At 40.2% G+C, this 14,709-nt stretch overlaps 1 protein-coding gene across 8 annotated transcripts in view; it reads left to right on the top strand.

Annotated features, from left to right (window-relative positions):
* The first annotated feature begins 4,396 nt into the window (after positions 1-4,396).
* The window catches only part of LOC128694175 (arginine/serine-rich coiled-coil protein 2), a 203,568-nt gene continuing 193,255 nt past the window's right edge, over positions 4,397-14,709 (top strand). For all 8 annotated transcript variants that reach the window (XM_070093825.1, XM_070093822.1, XM_070093826.1 and 5 more), the window contains exon 1: positions 4,397-4,546. In XM_070093825.1, the coding sequence (XP_069949926.1) occupies positions 4,484-4,546 (63 nt within the window). In that variant the 5' untranslated portion in view covers positions 4,397-4,483. The remainder of the gene's footprint in view (positions 4,547-14,709) is intronic.

Raw genomic sequence — 14,709 nt, 5'->3', positions numbered from 1 at the left:
ACCACTACGGTGGTAAAATCTAAAAAAAATCTAATCATTTACCCAATGGTATTTGTGCATGGGGGTCAACCACAGCAAATCACCTTAAATCTTTAATAACCTAAGAAAAAGGTGCAGTGTGACTGATTACCAACTTCTGCACAAGACATTACACTCCACTGGTTTTAAGAGCCTTAACTTACTTAATATACAAAACATCCACAGTTATTATTGTGTCTTCTACACACAACATTATACTCGAATATTAACCCTCCTTTCAAACTCCTTCTTGATAACTACAACAGAACACACAGGTATAACACCATACATAGCTTTAAGACGAGGTATGATAAAGCTCATGGAACAGGGAAAGAGAGGACCTAGTAGCGACCAGTGAAGAGGCGGGGCCAAGAGCTGAGTCTCGACCCCTGCAACCACAAATAGGTGAGTACACAAATCACTCTTCAATATCCCTCGTGCCCATCTCTCCCTATGTAAAAATGCTATGCACAAAAAGGCTCGAAGATCTGTAATTCACTGCCAGAACACACTATGGGGCCACTGCTGTCTGCAACTTAGTTTAAGGTCCAACTTAGAAATCACCTCATCATCAAAAATTAACCAGACAAACACTTAACTTAATACCTATCAATTACTCAAAAAACTCGTAAATAATTTATGGACTACTCATCTATTTAATCATTTACTTTAAACTTAAAATTCTTTCAACTTCATTGTTTTAAATTGTGTTAAATCGTAGTACTGTATTTCTTATAAACTATATCAAAACTGTAATTATTCTCTACCTAACTTACTAAAGCCATATAGATTGAACTAATTGAATATTCAATCTTCTTGTATTCACTGTAACTCACCTAACGACCCCATGTATAAATTACAGCACTGTTACTGTTTTGTTTATCTTAAGTTACTTTTAAGTTCGTCCGAAATGCTTTGCATATAAAGGTACTTTTGGCATGTTCACCAAACTGTTGCACTCCTTTGTACAAACATGTATCATGCTAAAATAACTATTTATCATGTTAAAATTAACGGTGCCCCGTGGCCTGATGGCTTAACTCTCGCTTCACCCGGCGAGGGTAGAAACATTGGGCATGTTTCTTTACACCGGGTGTCTATGTTCACCCTGGATGTTAGTGGACTGGTGTGGGTCGCATCCTGGGGACAAAACTGACCTAATTTGTGGGAAATGTTCAGCATAACAAGCGGCTTTCTACATTGTAGTATGTCATTGATGTCAGCTATGGTCTGTATACCTTGTACATGTACTGGTAATAAATAAAGATATTATATTTTTATTACTTGGTTAATATCCGCTTGGAGATTTGCAGTGTCCTCAATGGATGACATTATCATGAAGATTCTGGTATCATCAGCAAGGGAGGACACAGTGCTGTGGCTTAAATCTCTGTCTATGTCAGGAATAAGGATGAGGGTAAAGGATGGGAGAGAGTACTGCGCCTTGTGGAACAGAGCATTTCACTGGAGCCGCCTCTGACTTTGCTCTGTTTACTTTTTGTGTTCTGTTTGTTACGAAGTTATTGATGCATCTACCCACTTTTCCTGTTACTCCTTTATCACGCATTATGGTTGCTATAACACTATGATCACACTTGTCTAAGGCTTTCACAGTCTGTGTATAATACATCTGTATTTTGTTTGTCCTCCAGTGCATCCAAGACCATGTCATAGTGGTCCAATAGTTGTGAGAAGCAAAAGCGACTTGCTCTAAACCCGTGTTGCCCTGGGTTGTGCAACTGATGGGTATCTTAGTGGGTGGCAATCTTGCTGCTTAGAACCCTTTCAAAGATTTTTATGAAGTGGGATGTTAGTGCTATCGGTCTGTAATTCTTTGTAATTACTTTAATGTCATCTTTGTGAAGTGGGGCTATGTCTGTTGTTTTTAGTGACTGTGGTAGGCAGAGTCACCAGCGGAAAAACCCACTAGTGTAGGTAGGTCATGCCTATAGGTTAGGCAAGCTTTGAAGAACTCCCTATGTCAAGATCTTGGGATGGTAAGACACATATGCAACAGTTAGGTATCTTTATTTCGAAACGTTTCGCCTACACAGTAGGCTTCTTCAGTCGAGTACAGACAAGTTGATAGAAGCAGAAGATACTTGAAGACGATGTAATCAGTCCATCGTCTTCAAGTATCTTCTGCTTCTATCAACTTGTCTGTACTCGACTGAAGAAGCCTACTGTGTAGGCGAAACGTTTCGAAATAAAGATACCTAACTGTTGCATATGTGTCTTACCTAACAATCTGTCGGTATTTTATACCATTTTAATGTTCAAGATCTTGGGATCTTGATGAGGTCAGATCACTGTCAGTGACAGAGAAATGCATACTATCTTCAACACTTATTTCCTCTTCGTTTTAATGCAGGAAGATACTTGAGAAATTCCAGAAATCATAAATTATGTAAGTCGGGACGAATATAAATTATGCATCATCAACGTCACTAGTTACATGATTCTCACACAAATGGATAGATTAAAACCAAACAAATCCCCGAGCACTGATGAACTGCTCCTGGTATAGTGCAGGATAAGTGGATAATAACAAATGTGATACCTGTCTACAAAGCAGGAGACGGGTCCTAACCTACTTTGTGGGATAATTAATAGAATCAATAATTGCCGAGGCTATTCGAAGTCACCTTGAAAGACTAAATGATCAATGAATTTCAGCATGGTTTTACAAAGGGCCGTTGCTATCTTACGATTTTTTTTTTACTAAGGTATTTGAGGAGGTAGATCATGCATGAAGGAACATGATATTGAAGATTGAGACACTTATGCAGCATATGGGAATCTTTATTCAGGAAACGTTTCGCCACACAGTGGCTTCATCAGTCCAATACAAAGAGGAAGGCGTAAGGAGAGGAGGAGTATGAGGTAATCAGTCCCTCATATTGTGTATATGGACTTCAGTGAAGGTCTTTGACAGCGTTCCACACCAGAGATTGTTGAGGAAAGTAAAGATACACGGAAGAGAAGAACTCTTTTCTGGATAGAGATGTGGTCGACTGTTAGGCAACAGAGAAATTTGCATAAATGTTGAGAAATCAGAGTGGGGAAGCGTCACAAGCGGTGCTCCCCAGGAGTCAGTGATAGAATGAATAGTGACATAAGCAATTTTGGTGATGACACTTAATTAAACAGGCCGTCAGATTATTTCTAATGAGGACACTAGAGTGCTACAGGAAGATCTGTATAGTGTGATGCAGTGGTCGGAGAAGTGTCAGACGTAGTGGTTGGAGAAGTGTCAGATGCAATGGTCGGAGAAGTGGCAGACGCAGTGGTCGGAGAAGTGATGTAGATGGCAGTGACTGTGAATGTGGATTAAGTTTTAGTTCTGGTTGGCAGAAATCTTAAGCCAGGACAACAGTGAGGTCAATGATTTAGATAATCTACACTTGTGCAACATTTTTGGATCTGTGGAAAAGTTTCGCCAGAGTGGCTTCCTCAGTCCAATACGGAGAAGTCTGAGGTAATCAGTCCCTCAGCCTGGAGTCAGTGTCCGGCCCATCAACAGTGCATAAAACCTCGCATTAATGCTGATAGAATTCTTGGCTTCATATCGAGAAGTATAAATAACAGGAGTCCTGATATGATAAGAATGGTGGAGCACTGTTGCAGGCTTACTGGCCCATACTAGGAAGGTCTTTCTCGAGCCCAACCACTCCCATCTACATACTAATGAAGGAGGAATATAGATGGAGTATAGATGGTGGATAAATGGAAGACAGAAATAAATAATGGGGATATAAATAACATGATGAAAATATTTAACCAAGACAGGACTCAGTGGGTTAAAGTCAGAAAATTTAGATTTATATAGGATATAGGGAAGTTTGGTAATAGAGTTGTGGATGAGTGGAACAAACACTTTAAAAATAGCTTAGACAAGTACATGAGTGGGTGTGAGTTAGAATTGTCTAGTATGGGCCAATAGGCCTACAGGAGGGCTTTCAACATGAATGATGTATCGTGTAGAAAAAAAAACTTGTATTGTATTGTATTTTATTGTATTGTATTGTATGTTAAGAAGTTTTTGTTGGTGTGAATTATTACATCAATATGCCTTTAAATCATTATTATATAATAACTTGATTATCTCATGGCACATTCCGTTAAAAAAAAGAAATTTACGTATTTTCGCTACATTATAATTGTAAACACTTCAAAATATATATACAGGAAATGTTACAAGGGATCCCATAGATAAAACCCGGGAGACCCATCCCACTGAATTTCAACAATCTACCAGCCATTATTTAAGAAATTACAACAACACCTACTTTTCCTTTACTAAAATTTGGATACAGTAAATCATATTACGGAGAATGAGGTTGTGAGGAGTTAGTAAGAAAGGATAATAAGAGGGAGAGGGATCCTGGTGAGTGTGAGGGAGGGAGTGAGGGAGGTCAGCCATTTTAAGTGTTGGTGTTGGTGGTAGCTGTGTACATCACGTACAATGAACGCTTTACAGTCTTACTCCAGCGATGATGAACCTACCAGCGACCCACCACTACATAAAGTATGTAACACCACCTGTGTACACCTGTCTTACTGGCGTGTGTACACTGTGTGTATGTTGTTATTGATGTGTGTACACTGGTGATGTGTGTACACTGTTAGTGATGTGTGTACCTTGTTAGTGATGTGTGTACACTGTGTGTACCTTGTTAATGATGTGTGTACCTTGTTAATGATGTGTGTACCTTGTTTGTGATGTGTGTACCTTGTTAGTGATGTGTGTACCTTGTTAGTGATGTGTGTACCTTGTTAGTGATGTGTGTACCTTGTTAGTGATGTGTGTACCTTGTTAATGATGTGTGTACCTTGTTAATGATGTGTGTACCTTGTTTGTGATGTGTGTACCTTGTTAGTGATGTGTGTACCTTGTTAGTGATGTGTGTACACTGTTAGTGATGTGTGTACACTGTTAGTGATGTGTGTACCTTGTTAGTGATGTGTGTACACTGTTAGTGATGTGTGTACCTTGTTAGTGATGTGTGTACACTGTGTACCTTGTTAATGATGTGTGTACCTTGTTTGTGATGTGTGTACCTTGTTAGTGATGTGTGTACCTTGTTAGTGATGTGTGTACACTGTGTGTACCTTGTTAATGATGTGTGTACCTTGTTAATGATGTGTGTACCTTGTTAGTGATGTGTGTACCTTGTTAGTGATGTGTGTACACTGTGTACCTTGTTAGTGATGTGTGTACCTTGTTGGTGATGTGTGTACCTTGTTGGTGATGTGTGTACCTTGTTGGTGATGTGTGTACCTTGTTGGTGATGTGTGTACCTTGTTAGTGATGTGTGTACCTTGTTGGTGATGTGTGTACCTTGTTGGTGATGTGTGTACCTTGTTGGTGATGTGTGTACCTTGTTAGTGATGTGTGTACACTGTGTACCTTGTTAGTGATGTGTGTACCTTGTTGGTGATGTGTGTACCTTGTTGGTGATGTGTGTACCTTGTTAGTGATGTGTGTACCTTGTTGGTGATGTGTGTACCTTGTTAGTGATGTGTGTACCTTGTTGGTGATGTGTGTACCTTGTTAGTGATGTGTGTACCTTGTTGGTGATGTGTGTACCTTGTTGGTGATGTGTGTACCTTGTTGGTGATGTGTGTACCTTGTTGGTGATGTGTGTACCTTGTTGGTGATGTGTGTACCTTGTTGGTGATGTGTGTACCTTGTTGGTGATGTGTGTACCTTGTTAGTGATGTGTGTACCTTGTTAGTGATGTGTGTACCTTGTTAGTGATGTGTACACTGTACCTTGTTGGTGATGTGTGTACCTTGTTAGTGATGTGTGTACCTTGTTAGTGATGTGTACACTGTGTACCTTGTTGGTGATGTGTGTACCTTGTTAGTGATGTGTACACTGTGTACCTTGTTGGTGATGCGTGTACCTTGTTAGTGATGTGTACACTGTGTACCTTGTTGGTGATGTGTGTACACTGTGTGTACCTTGTTAGTGATGTGTGTACACTGTGTGTACCTTGTTAGTGATGTGTGTACCTTGTTAGTGATGTGTACACTGTGTACCTTGTTGATGTGTGTACCTTGTTGGTGATGTGTGTACCTTGTTAGTGATGTGTACACTGTGTACCTTGTTGATGTGTGTACACTGTGTGTACCTTGTTGGTGATGTGTGTACACTGTGTGTACCTTGTTGGTGATGTGTGTACACTGTGTGTACCTTGTTGATGTGTGTACACTGTGTGTACCTTGTTGGTGATGTGTGTACACTGTGTGTACCTTGTTGGTGATGTGTGTACACTGTGTGTACCTTGTTGGTGATGTGTGTACACTGTGTGTACCTTGTTGGTGATGTGTGTACACTGTGTGTACCTTGTTGGTGATGTGTGTACACTGTGTGTACCTTGTTGGTGATGTGTATACACTGTGTGTACCTTGTTGGTGATGTGTGTACACTGTGTGTACTTTGTTGGTGATGTGTGTACCTTGTTGGTGATGTGTGTACCTTGTTGGTGATGTGTGTACCTTGTTGGTGATGTGTGTACCTTGTTGGTGATGTGTGTACCTTGTTAGTGATGTGTACACTGTGTACCTTGTTGGTGATGTGTGTACCTTGTTAGTGATGTGTACACTGTGTACCTTGTTGGTGATGTGTGTACACTGTGTGTACCTTGTTAGTGATGTGTACACTGTGTACCTTGTTGATGTGTGTACACTGTGTGTACCTTGGTGATGTGTGTACACCGTGTGTACCTTGTTGGTGATGTGTGTACACTGTGTGTACCTTGTTGGTGATGCGTGTACCTTGTTGATGTGTGTACACTGTGTGTACCTTGTTGGTGATGTGTGTACCTTGTTGGTGATGTGTGTACCTTGTTGGTGATGTGTGTACCTTGTTGATGTGTGTACACTGTGTGTACCTTGTTGGTGATGTGTGTACACTGTGTGTACCTTGTTGGTGATGCGTGTACACTATGTGTACCTTGTTGGTGATGTGTGTACACTGTGTACCTTGTTGGTGATGTGTGTACCTTGTTGGTGATGTGTGTACCTTGTTGGTGATGCGTGTACACTGTGTGTACCTTGTTGGTGATGCGTGTACACTATGTGTACCTTGTTGGTGATGTGTGTACACTGTACCTTGTTGGTGATGTGTGTACACTGTGTGTACCTTGTTGGTGATGTGTGTACACTGTGTGTACCTTGTTGGTGATGTGTGTACACTGTGTGTACATTGTTGGTGATGTGTGTACACTGTGTACACATTGTTGGTGATGTGTGTACACTGTGTGTACCTTGTTGGTGATGTGTGTACACTGTGTGTACCTTGTTGGTGATGTGTGTACACTGTGTGTACCTTGTTGATGTGTGGACACTGTGTGTACCTTGTTAGTGATGTGTACACTGTACCTTGTTAGTGATGTGTACACTGTACCTTGTTAGTGATGTGTACACTGTGTGTACCTTGTTAGTAATGTGTACACTGTACCTTGTTAGTGATGTGTACACTGTGTGTACCTTGTTAGTAATGTGTACACTGTACCTTGTTAGTGATGTGTACACTGTGTACCTTGTTAGTAATGTGAGTACACTGTGTGTACCTTGTTAGTGATGTGTGTACACTGTGTGTACCTTGTTAGTAATGTGTACACTGTGTGTACCTTGTTAGTAATGTGTGTACACTGTGTGTATGTTAGTGATGTGTGTACACTGTGTGTACCTTGTTAGTGATGTGTGTACACTGTGTATGTTGTTAGTGACGTGTGTACACTGTGTGTATGTTAGTGATGTGTGTACACTGTGTGTATGTTAGTGGTGTGTGTATATTGTTAGTGATGTGTATACACTGTGTATGTTGTTAGTGACGTGTACACTGTGTGTACCTTTAGTGATGTGTGTACACTGTGTATGTTGTTAGTGACGTGTACACTGTGTATACCTTGTTAGTGACGTGTGTACACTGTGTATGTTGTTAGTGACGTGTACACTGTGTGTACCTTGTTAGTGATGTGTGTACACTGTGTGTACCTTGTTGGTGACGTCTACACTGTGTGTACCTTGTTGGTGACGTGTGTACACTGTGTGTACCTTGTTGGTGACGTGTGTTCACTGTGTGTACCTTGTTAGTGACGTGTGTACACTGTGTGTATGTTAGTGACGTGTACACTGTGTTTACCTTGTTAGTGACGTGTGTACACTGTGTGTACCTTGTTAGTGATGTGTGTACACTGTGTGTATGTTGTTAGTGACGTACACTGTGTGTACCTTGTTAGTAATGTGAGTACACTGTGTGTACCTTGTTAGTGATGTGTGTACACTGTGTGTACCTTGTTAGTAATGTGTACACTGTGTGTACCTTGTTAGTAATGTGTGTACACTGTGTGTATGTTGTTAGTGATGTGTGTACACTGTGTGTACCTTGTTAGTGATGTGTGTACACTGTGTATGTTGTTAGTGACGTGTGTACACTGTGTGTATGTTAGTGATGTGTGTACACTGTGTGTATGTTAGTGGTGTGTGTACACTGTGTGTATATTGTTAGTGATGTGTATACACTGTGTGTATGTTGTTAGTGACGTGTACACTGTGTGTACCTTTAGTGATGTGTGTACACTGTGTATGTTGTTAGTGACGTGTACACTGTGTATACCTTGTTAGTGACGTGTGTACACTGTGTATGTTGTTAGTGACGTGTACACTGTGTGTACCTTGTTAGTGATGTGTGTACACTGTGTGTACCTTGTTGGTGACGTCTACACTGTGTGTACCTTGTTGGTGACGTGTGTACACTGTGTGTACCTTGTTGGTGACGTGTGTTCACTGTGTGTACCTTGTTAGTGACGTGTGTACACTGTGTGTATGTTAGTGACGTGTACACTGTGTTTACCTTGTTAGTGACGTGTGTACACTGTGTGTACCTTGTTAGTGATGTGTGTACACTGTGTGTATGTTGTTAGTGACGTACACTGTGTGTACGTTGTTAGTGATGTGTGTACACTGTGTGTACCTTGTTGGTGACGTGTACACTGTGTGTATCTTGTTGGTAATGTGTGTACACTGTGTGTATGTTAGTGATGTGTGTACACTGTGTGTACCTTGTTAGTGATGTGTGTACACTGTACCTTGTTGGTGACGTGTACACTGTGTACCTTGTTGGTAATGTGTGTACACTGTGTGTATGTTGTTAGTGACGTGTGTACACTGTGTGTACCTAGTTAGTGATGCGTGTGCTCTTTGTGTACATTGTTTTGTCCTGTGTGTGTACATTGTTAATGTGTATACATGTGTACATTGTGCTGTGTATATATGTACCCTTGTTAGTGATATGTGAATTACATGTACATGTGTACATTGTGCTGTGTACACCTGTCCTCCCTGTTAATGGCATGTGCAGTGTGTACATCGTGTACGTTGTTCTCCTGTGTGTACCTGTCTTCTTTATTAGTGGTGTACATTGTGTACATCATGTTATGTACATTGTTAGTGGCTTGTACATCATGTTATGCACATTGTTGTGGCTTGTACATCATGTTATGTACATTGTTGTGGCTTGTACATCATGTTATGTACATTGTTGTGGCTTGTACATCATGTACAATGTTGTGGCTTGTACATCATGTACAATGTTGTGGCTTGTACATCATGTACAATGTTGTGGCTTGTACATGTACATTGTGGCTTGTACATCATGTACATTGTTGTGGCTTGTACATGTACATTGTTGTGGCTTGTACATCATGTACAATGTTGTGGCTTGTACATCATGTACAATGTTGTGGCTTGTACATCATGTACATTGTTGTGGCTTGTACATCATGTACATTGTTGTGGCTTGTACATGTACATTGTTGTGGCTTGTACATCGTGTACATTGTTGTGGCGTGTACATTGTTGTGGCTTGTACATCGTGTACATTGTTGTGGCTTGTACATCATGTACATTGTTGTGGCTTGTACATCATGTACATTGTTGTGGCTTGTACATCATGTACATTGTTGTGGCTTGTACATCATGTACATTGTTGTGGCTTGTACATCATGTACATTGTTGTGGCTTGTACATCATGTACATTGTTGTGGCTTGTACATCATGTACATTGTTGTGGCTTGTACATCATGTACATTGTTGTGGCCTGTACATCATGTACATTGTTGTGGCTTGTACATCATGTACATTGTTGTGGCTTGTACATCATGTACATTGTTGTGGCTTGTACATCATGTATATGTACATTGTTGTTGTGACTTGTACATCATGTATGTGTTACATATATGTACATTATTAGAGAGTTGTACATCATGTAAGTCAAGGTATACATCGTTGTACATGAAGGGTATAAAATACCGACTATAGTCAGCAAATACTCGATGATTGCCACCCATTTTGTGCTCTGTGGTGTGAACATATTTTTGAAAATGTCAAAAAGGTCTATGGGTAATAGTGAAAAGAATGAGAGGCAGCATTTATGTTTCTCTTTATTGCAGAAAGTCAAGTTGTTGGAAAAACTTGAGAGCGATGGAAGTGTGAATTGTGCGTTGTGACAATTTGGTGTTGCAACAACCACTATCTACCACTTAAAGAAACAGAAGGACAGTTTGTTAAAGTTCTCTGCTGAAAGTGATGAACAAAAGTTAATGGAAAATAAGAAAACATTGCAATAAGGGGAAAACGAAGATCTTGATCATGTATTGAAGCAGGAAGGGAAAAATGAAGGTCTTGATTGTAAATTGATGGATTTGTCAGCGCTGGAGCGAGCATATGCCACTTAACAGAATGCTGATCATGCAACAGGCAGAAATCTGTAATGATTAACTGAATATTGAAGGTAACTGTGAATATTCAGCAGCTGGTTGAAAAAGTATGAAAAGGCACAGTATTAAATATTTAAAGATTAGCGGTGATAAACGCCAAAAATTCACTTCATGTGCAGGGACATACTAACTGTGGTGTCCATCACAAGAAATGTAGCAACTATGATTCGTTGTAGAACATTGTGTAAACATGAGACTTACCCCAAGATAATGTTAGATTGTTGAACTATTCTTCTGTAAGCTTAATTAATTTTTTTAACTTTTTCGCTTTTTTGGTAAGCCTGTGCGTGGGGAGCTCCCCTTAATTAACAAAGTGGAAAAGGTGCCAATGGATAACATTGTGAAAATGTGTGATGGACTTATTGAAGGACTAGAGCAGCGTGCATTCATAATATGTAGAACCAGAAATCATGTCAGTGTATAAAATAAAGAAGAGAGTGCTACCACAAAAACCATTGTTATTGAAGCAGATGACACTGGAAGAAACATTAAAAAAACCATCCAGCACAGTGCTTCCTCATCCCTTCAGCATCCTCTTCCAGATCCCTCGGCTGCTTCTGATGTTCCTCCACAGAGTGATGGCATTAATAATGTACTGTCTCCCTCAGGTTTTGTTATGTATATATACATCAGTGTATTAATATTAAAAATCATTATTGTTACTATATATACTTGGATATACCTGGAGAGGATTTCGGGGGTCAATGTCCCCACGGCCTGGTCTGTAACCAGGCCTCCAGGTGGAGGTGGATCAGGGCCTGATCATCCAGGCTGTTACTGTTAGCCACACCCCCCCAACATATTAGCTCTGTTTTATATGTTGTATTTCACCTGGATAAGTATTTCATACAGAAAATTGATTGGGAAGAACTTGTTCGATACACAAATGGAGCCGCACTTGAACAGTTTCTGGAATGAATTAAGGTCGCATATGGAGGTTCCACTGTACTTACTTATATGATGCATTCAGTATTAAATCTGTTTTATATGTCATAGGGTTGGTCATACAGAATGGTTTCCCTTGTCTACAGGAAGAAGTGCACATATATGAAGACCACCACAACGCTGCAGTATCCTCTAGAGATGCATCACGAAGATGCAGTGAAACAGTAGAAGATACCTAAGACAACTTTGCAGAAGTGTTTTACTGGAAGGCTCAAATCACTGGAAAATTGGAAGGAAGATGATACTTCTTTGAAATGAAGAAATGGCATTACTGCCAAATGTAGCTTGGAATGGCTTTGTGTTGCAGAGTTGAGTTTGCCATCGATTGGGCATGTGGATTCCTGAAGATAGTAGAGAATTTGCTCTCAACTTATGTCTGTTAATGTATCTTCCTAAAGCATGCTATTGTTACAGAAAGGGATGTTTCTGCTTCCTTTGATTGCCTGGGCTAGACAGCTGGTGTACCTCTGGGTAACACCATCAGTTATGATGATCCAATTTAACTGACAATGCAGGAGACAAGTTGCAGATTTACTGGAAAGATACAGAGCATGATGAAAGGGTAACGAGTACCATAAGTTCTAAGTCCATCATGTTTGTTGTAACTGCTGCTGGTTAAATTCTAGACGAGGGTGAAAGGCTTCAAGACTCGAATAGTGGGTGGACCAATAGGTGCACTGTACAACTGGATAAACTCTTGATGATTTGGTTCAGATGTACAGTGGTACCTCGGGATATGAACAGCTCAAAACGCGAACAGTTATGTAAGCCTAATTATGTAAGTGTTTTTGTAAGTGTATTTTTGGGGGTCTGAAACGGATTAATCTAATTTACATTATTCCTTATGGGAACAAATTCGTTCGGTATCTGTACTCAAACAGCCTTCTGGAACGAAATGTTTATATTCTGAGGCACCACTATACATGTATATGTTGATTAGTTTGAACGAGTAGTTCTCTGGTACTATCACCCTGCCTACTTAAAAAATTATTGATGGAAGATAACCTAGCCTCTCCACAGCTACTATCACAGGACAGTAGTACCTCCCTGGGTGGTTACTGTCTACTGACCTACTACCTAGCTAGAGTCTTGTTATCAGTACTATTTTCTTAATTATAAATGCTAATATGTAGTACCAGTACTCTAAGTGTCCAAGAAGTACATGTAGTTAGTTTTTAATGTTTTACACGAACAACAGCCACGAGTTTTCCACCTAAAATTGAGTGGCTTCGACTACCCCACACCAGGAGTACTTGAGGTCAATTATTTTTTTGTAATTTAGCAGTATAACTGTGTAGCATCAGAAAGTAGAATTTAGTCGGTTTGTACATTCAGTATCCTTTTGTATTACTTTCTAAAATTAAAATTTGAAGAGAATACAGTTTGTATTACTTTCTAAAATATAGAAGGCTAATTAATTTCCCCCACAAGAAATAATGGAAATCAAATTAATCCGTGCAAGACACTCAAAAGAACTATGAAAAAAAAAAGGTTTACCACATGAAATGTTAAGTTTAATGCACACAAACTGAAGAAGACTTGCACAGTTAGTAGTACTCTACTAACAATAGAATACATGACACTTACCTTTAATGAAGATCTGGTGATGATTGATGGGATGGGAGGAGGGGAGAGTGTCAAAGTTGTTAATGTTTAGAAGGGGAATCCCCTTCCATTAGGACTTGAGGTATCAAGTCCTTTTCCGGGGTTACTTCCCTTCTTCTTTTAATGCCACTAGGACCAGCTTGAGAGTCACTGGACCTCTGTCGCACAAATCTGTCCATAGAGGTCTGTACCTCCCGTTCCTTTAAGATCTGTCTAAAATGGGCCACAACATTGTCATTGTTATGGTCACCAGCACGGCTTGCAAAAGCTGTGTTAGGGTGATTTTCATCCATAAAGGTTTGCAGTTCAACCCACTTTGCACACATTTCCTTAACTTTTGAAGTAGGCACAATGGATTCCACAACTGGCATAGGCTTCTCAGGGTTAGCCCCAAACCCTTCAAAATCTTTCTTAATTTCCATACTAATTCTCACCCTTTTTACCACAGGGTTGACACAAGAAGCTTTCTTGGGGCCCATGGTGACTTATTTTGCAGAAACAAGCGCCAAAAGCACTGTGATAATATGGAATGTACCGAATGTATGCTTAGATGTGAGCACACTGGCTGGCTTGTAAACACTGGCACGCACGGGGCAGTTCAGGCCACATGTGGACGCGTCCCGGATGAATCACGTGTTGCGGGTTTTTTAACGAGTGGCGAGGCAAAATTTTTGCTTTAAAATGTATCGTATACCGGATTTAACGTATACCGATGCCATCGAATGCCGGGAGTCCACTGTACACTGAACTTTTTGTTTACCCTCTGAATAACTTAATATTTTTGGTCTCAATTGTTCTACTGGACAGTATAATGGTAAATAAGAATGTGGCTCAGGGACCAAGATTGTCCTACTGGACAGTATGATGGTAAGTAAGAACATGGCTCAGGGATGCCTGCAAGTCTGAACTTGTATTCATTGGAGTGGAGGAGAGAGAGGTACATGATAATATATGCCTGGAAGGTACTCGAGGGCTTGGTCCCAAATCTGCACACTACCATAACAACATACTGGAGTGAGAGATATGGGAGGAAGTGTAAAATAAACCCAGTGAGGAGCAGGGGTGCAGTGAGGACAATAAGGGAACACTGTATCAACATCCGGGGTCTCAGGGAAGTGTCCTAGGCCCTCTTCTCTTTCTCATATACATAAATGACCTACCAAATGCATCGCAACTACTCAAACCCACACTATTTGCAGATGATACTACATATGTCTACTCTCACCCGAGCCCAGTCATGCTAGCCAATACTGTAAATACCGAATTACAGAAAATATCTACCTGGATGAGTACTAACAAACTTACTCTAAATATTCACAAAACTTACTTCATTCAGTTTGGTAACAGAGCT

This window comes from Cherax quadricarinatus, chromosome 43 (assembly GCF_038502225.1).
Source record: "Cherax quadricarinatus isolate ZL_2023a chromosome 43, ASM3850222v1, whole genome shotgun sequence".
Classification (NCBI taxonomy): domain Eukaryota; kingdom Metazoa; phylum Arthropoda; class Malacostraca; order Decapoda; family Parastacidae; genus Cherax; species Cherax quadricarinatus.
This window is presented reverse-complemented; position numbering and strand designations above follow the sequence as displayed.